Raw genomic sequence first — 5,618 nt, 5'->3', positions numbered from 1 at the left:
CATGCCCGTCAAAGCCCGGACTTGATAGGAGAGGTCCTGTAAGGCCTCGGACGACACCGATGATGGGTCGGTAGGGGGACCCTCGGGTGGCGACAAACTCGGGTCGTTAAATGACCGCCAAAAGCGTTCCGAGGTCGTGGCGGGGTGTTCATCTCGAGGTTCTCCTTACGTGGCGCGCTCCCCCGGAGCCCCGATCGGGTGTGACCCCTCAGTTGTGGCTTAGTCCAAGTCGATCTGCCGATCCCTCGACATTCGGGCCCTCCTTCTAGTGGAGGCCGAGGAGCACGACGCAGGCGGGCTGGCCGCATGCGTGTGTCTTGGGAGCAGGAAGCCGAGGAGCACGACGCAGGCGGGCTGGCCACGCTGGTGAGGTCTCGGGCATCGAGCGATCGAGTAACACGGTGAAGGCCAAGGGATATGGTGAAGGCGGGCAGGCTGCGCTGAGGTGGAACTCGGCAGTCTACGTCCGAGGGACACGGCTCGGGTCGAAGCTATTACCCGGGCCGAGGGATGCATCTCAGGCGGGAAGGCCGCGTTGAGATAGGACTCAGCAGTCTGCGGCCGAGGGATATGGCTCAACCCGAAGGATGTGGCTCAGGCTGTGGGATCCAGTTCAGGCGGGAAGGCCGCGCTGAGGTAGGACTCGGCGGTCTGCGGTCGAGGAATATGGCTCAAGCCGAAGGATACGGCTCGAGGAGCACGACGCAGGCGGGTAAACCACGCAGGTATGTCTCGGGAGCAGGAAGTCGAGGAGCACGACGCAGGCGGGCTGGCCACGCACGTGTGTCTCGGGAGCAGGAAGCCGAGGAGCACGACGCAGTCGGGCTGGCCGCGCACGTGTCTTGGGAGCAGGAAGCCGAGGAGCATGACAAAGGCGGGCTGGCTAGCCGTGCTGGTGGTCTCGGGCAATACGCGACCGAGGAGCACGACGCAAGCGGGCTGGCTTGCCGCGCTGGTGGTCTCGGGCATTACGCGGCTGAGGGGCATGGCGCAGGTGGGCAAACCGCGCAGGTGTGGTCTCGGGCATCGTCCGATCGAGTAGCACGACGCAGGCGAGCAGGCCGCGCAGGTGTGGCCTTGGGCATCGAGCGACCGACTAGCACCACGCAAGCGGGCTGGCCACGCAGGTGTGTCTCGGGAGCAGGAAGCCGAGGAGCACGACGCAGGCGGGCTGGCCGCGCTAGTGGTCTCGGGCATTACGCGGCCGAGGAGCACGACGTAGGCGGGCAAACCGCGCAGGTGTGGTCTCGGGCATCATGCGACCGAGTAGCACGACACAAGCGGGCAGGGCGCGCAGGTGTGGCCTTGGGCATCGAGCGACCGAGTAGCACCATGCAGGCGGACAGGCCACGCTGGTGAGGTCTCGGGCATCGAGCGACCGAGTAGCATGACGCAGGCGGGCAAATTGCGCAGGTGGAACTCAGCAGTCTACGTCCGAGGGACACGGCTCGGGTCAAAGGTATGACCCGGGCCGAGGGATGCATCTCAGACGGGAAGGCCGCGCTGAGATAGGACTCGGCAGTTTGCTGCCGAGGGACGCAGCGAAGGCCGAGGTTGTCTCCGGCCGAGCCGTGTAGGCTCGGAGGAGTTTAGGCCGGGGCTAACAGCGAGTCGAGTGGAGGTAAGGCAGATACTGAACCTTCGCTCGGAAAAGACCGAGGCAGGGCTTTGATTTCTTTCACGAGGACTACATCGAGTAGCCACTGTGTGCGCTTGGCCTCTCTCGTAGAGCCCGCGATCGGGAGTCGTCCCTTCTCCTCCCGGCCGCCCAGGTCTCCGCTGCGATGTACCGGTTAGCCCGCTGGAGCATTTCTAGCACCGTGGTGGGAGGTCGCTCTACGAGGGACCAGAGAAATCTGGAAGGTCGCATGCCTATCACGTACGCCTGCACTAACAGAGAGGGGTGAGAGTCCGACAAACCCCGGATTTGCGTGACAAAGCGATCCACGAAATGTAAGAGGGGCTTGTCCTCCCTTTGTCTGAGTCCAAGGAGCAGTGCCGCGGAAGGCTTCGGCCGTGCATATGCCATGAAGTGGAGCTCGAAGTCATTGACGAGCTGGTCGAAAGACGCGATCGTTCCGGTCTTCAAGCCGTCGTACCACGCGTGGGCCGGCCCTCTCAGAGTTGTGGGAAACACTCTACACATCAGAGCATCAGATGTCCCGTATAGCGCCATCTGGGCGCGAAAAGTAGCTACATGGTCCGCCGGGTCGGCGGAGCCATCGTAAGCGTCTAGAGAGGGGAGCTGGAAGTCCGAGGGGACTGTCAGATCCCGTATCTCGGGCGTGAATGGAGACCCTTGGTGTACGTCCTCCCTTACCTCTCCCCTGGACCTATGGACCTCTTTCTGCAGCTCGTCGAGTCGCTGGCTGACGAGCCGCAACTAGGCCCATAGAGATTCCGAAGAGAGTGCCTCGGGTTCCGGGCAGTCGCTCGGGTTTGCCATCACTCGATCCTCGAGTGGTAATGACGGGATCCGAGGCGAGCCGGGAGACTCCAAGGGCGGCGTGTGAGCCTGAACGGGTGGCTCTTCTTACCACAACGGTTTAGCAATGTACGGGATGATGGATTGCACCATGTCCGTTAGAGCTTGGACTTGATGAACGAGGGCTTGAAAGGCCTCGGGCGACACGGGCGTCGAGTCGGCTGGGGCGCCGCCGTGTGGCGACAAGCCCGGGTCGTTGATTATTTGACAATATCGTCCTAAGGTCATGGCGAGGTGTTCGTCACGATGGTCTCCGTGCGGGGGCCGTTCCCGCGAGGCTTCGGTCGGGCGCGACCTCTCAGCCGTAAGCTCGTCTGAGCCGCTCGAGTGATCACCCGACATTCCGAGCCCTCCTTCTAGCGCCAAAATGTTGTGGTAAACAACTGTAAGCCGTGGCCTCGGGGGCCGACGCGGCTTGGTTCGGGCTCGGTCGACGAGGGGATCTCTCCGAGGTGGGCTTCGACGAACCGTCTGGGCGGTCGCGTGCTGGTGTCGTCGGGTCCTCATGGAGGCGGCTCCACGCCGGGAGCCCAGCGGGAGGTCGGGCGTCTTCATACCTGCACGGAGGTCGGGTCGGAAGCTCGGCCCGACCCCTCCGACGACCAAGTTAGAGGAAGCGGAGAGGGTTTTAGGTGGAGAAGTAGAAGTTCCAGTCCCCCTTTTCCATTCAGAAGGTAAGGGTATTTATAGGGAAGCTTACTGTTCCCTGATGTGCCCGCTTGCAAGGGGCAGGCTGGTAGCGTCTGACATTGCTATTGACGTTGCGTGGAGAACCGAAATGTCGAAGGGTATGAGCGAGGGTCGGTTGTCGTCCTCCTCTACCTCGGTCAAGCGCACGAGGTCAAGCAACGATGAAGTCGTTGTCTGAGAGCGGATGACGTCAGCGCATGTCGAGTTAGCATTATTGCCCTCCTCCTCGGACAGAGTGGCACCCAGGTGAGGCCGACGTCGTGACGCGTCATGTCGTCATTATTACCCCTATCAAGAACTATCAAGGTTTCGAGTTTGCCTATGGACCTGGGGATGCCGCCGGAGATCTTGTTCTCTGAAAGATCAAGAATAGTGAGCCTTCGCAGCAATCCGATCTCCATGGGGATAGAGCCGGTGAGGTGGTTGCCATGGAGGTCTAATGCCTCCGTTGTAGGTACCCAACCGATGAATTCCGTTTTTTTTATTCTTTAATTTTTGTTTTATTAACTTTTTAAATTTCTATACAAGTTCAAATTCATCACCACTTCAGCTTATGCTCAAGTGGTTTTCTTGTGTTCTATATCTCAAATCGTTCATGTTCTTTGAAAGGTTGTTTTGTTCATCATGTTCATCATATGTATTGTACACCATTTTCATATGTCATTAACGAATCAATTAGTTCTTCAAATGGTAAGTTGTTTAGATTTTTAGCTTCTTTTATCACAGTTACTTTTGAATTCCAATTTTTAGAAAGAGAATGTAAAATCTTGTTTACAAGTTCAAAATCCGAAAAACTTCTACCAATTGTTTTTAAACCATTGACGACATCCGTAAAACGGATGTACATGTCAACAACGATTTCTTTTGGTTTAATTTAAAAGAGTTCAAAATCGTACATTAAAAGATTGATTTTTGAAACCTTACCACTTATTCGCGTGTGGTTTCAAGAAAAAATGTCAAATATCGAAAGTCATTTCGCACAAAGAAATCCGATTAAACTATGTTTTATATAAGACGTAAAATAGAGCATTAATAGTCGGGTGAGGTTTGCGAACGCGGAGGGGATGCAACCGGTGAGTTGGTTGGAGTCGAGGAGGAGGTGTTCGAGAGGCGGCCGAGGGCGGGTGGAATGGGGCCGGCGAGCTGCTTGAGGTTGCTGAGATCGAGCAACCGGAGGGAGAAGAGGTCGCCGAGGGCAGGCGAGAGCCTCCCGGCAATGGAGGCGTCGGAGATGAAGTCGGGCCCCGAGGAGAGGCCAGGGCGGGAGACGTTGACGACGCGGCGAGTGGCAGCGTTGCAGGCCACGCCGTCCCACGCGGAGCAACAGTCCGTGGCCGAGTCCCAGGAGCGGAGGAGGCCGGAGGGGTCGGCGGTGATGCCGGCCTTGAAGGCGAGAAGGGCCGAACGGTCGTGGGGGTGAGATCCCTGCGACCACTGCAGCAACAGGGTGGAGCAGAGGAAGAGGAAGACGAGGCACAGCGGCTGCATGTTATCCATCTCTTACGTGAAAGAATCGACGAGGGTCGACAGATGTTCTCCCCAGTCGAAGAACTTGTGCAATGAAAAGGCGGTGAATCAAACTGGAGTAAAAAAGCATTCGTTACTGCCATGAAAGTGGCAGCAGAGGGTCTCTTAAGAGACAATTTCCTCGCAGTTTCTACTTTCTTTAATGGGCTCTCAGGTCGGTAGAAATGTGGAGATGCAGTAGCAAATTAGGCGTGGAAATGGAGTCTGCTGCTGCAGTCATGAACGGTCTCCAAGGAAACTGGGGTGAGGCCCCATGAAGCTTGCCTGGGTTCAGACGCCCCATGATGGAAGTGACGCTGCTGACTTTAATGGGACCAGAGAAGAAAGAATAGGGGCGTCTCTCTGTCCCAATGGAGTATTTTATATCTCCTTCCTTCTCACCTAATGAGCTGTCGGAGTCGATGGGCTTCACTTGCCTTCGCCTGCCTTTCCAGGGTGTGTACTTGTGATGGCGCACGAGGCTGTCAACTACTCACCACAGCAAACTGCAGGTTGGGGGAACCTCAACTCATTGTATCATCTGGCTGTTTCTACAAGGCTTTGATACTGATTAGATATCGTTGCACACAGGCATTTAGGAAGTGATGAGGGCAATAATGACGACATGATGTGAATGATGCCAGCCACCCTGTACCAAGGCCTCACTCCCAGGTCAACGAAACCCTGGGACGCCGACCCAGGCGCATTAACGCCCGGACTGGACCCCGTCCGTCACAACAATGCCACCACCCCTCGGCCAACGAGCCCGGCTCTGTGCCTTCTGGGCTCGGTCAAGGGTAAGGAACACGCCAACCGAGACGCGCCATACCCTGCAGCAGCCCGACCTCCCACACAGCCCCAATGGGCATGTCAGACGCAACGTGAGGTATTTACCCAGGCCCATCTATAAATACTAGGGAGTTCCAGACAAGCGGAG

The 5,618-nt window shown here is 57.4% G+C and overlaps 1 protein-coding gene across 1 annotated transcript; it reads right to left on the bottom strand.

The window, feature by feature from the left end:
* Window positions 1-4,204: 4,204 nt before the first annotated feature.
* On the bottom strand, window positions 4,205-4,672 carry LOC135666181 (leucine-rich repeat protein FLOR 1-like). Its single transcript, XM_065177752.1, has one exon. The coding sequence runs from the start codon at window positions 4,670-4,672 to the stop codon at window positions 4,205-4,207; it is 468 nt and encodes a 155-aa protein (XP_065033824.1).
* Between the last annotated feature and the right edge of the window lie 946 nt (window positions 4,673-5,618).

This window comes from Musa acuminata, unplaced genomic scaffold (genome assembly GCF_036884655.1).
Source record: "Musa acuminata AAA Group cultivar baxijiao unplaced genomic scaffold, Cavendish_Baxijiao_AAA HiC_scaffold_1077, whole genome shotgun sequence".
In the NCBI taxonomy this organism is placed as follows: Eukaryota; Viridiplantae; Streptophyta; class Magnoliopsida; order Zingiberales; family Musaceae; genus Musa; species Musa acuminata.
The sequence above is the reverse complement of the archived record's forward strand: the minus strand, read 5'-3'. Positions and strand labels throughout refer to the sequence as shown.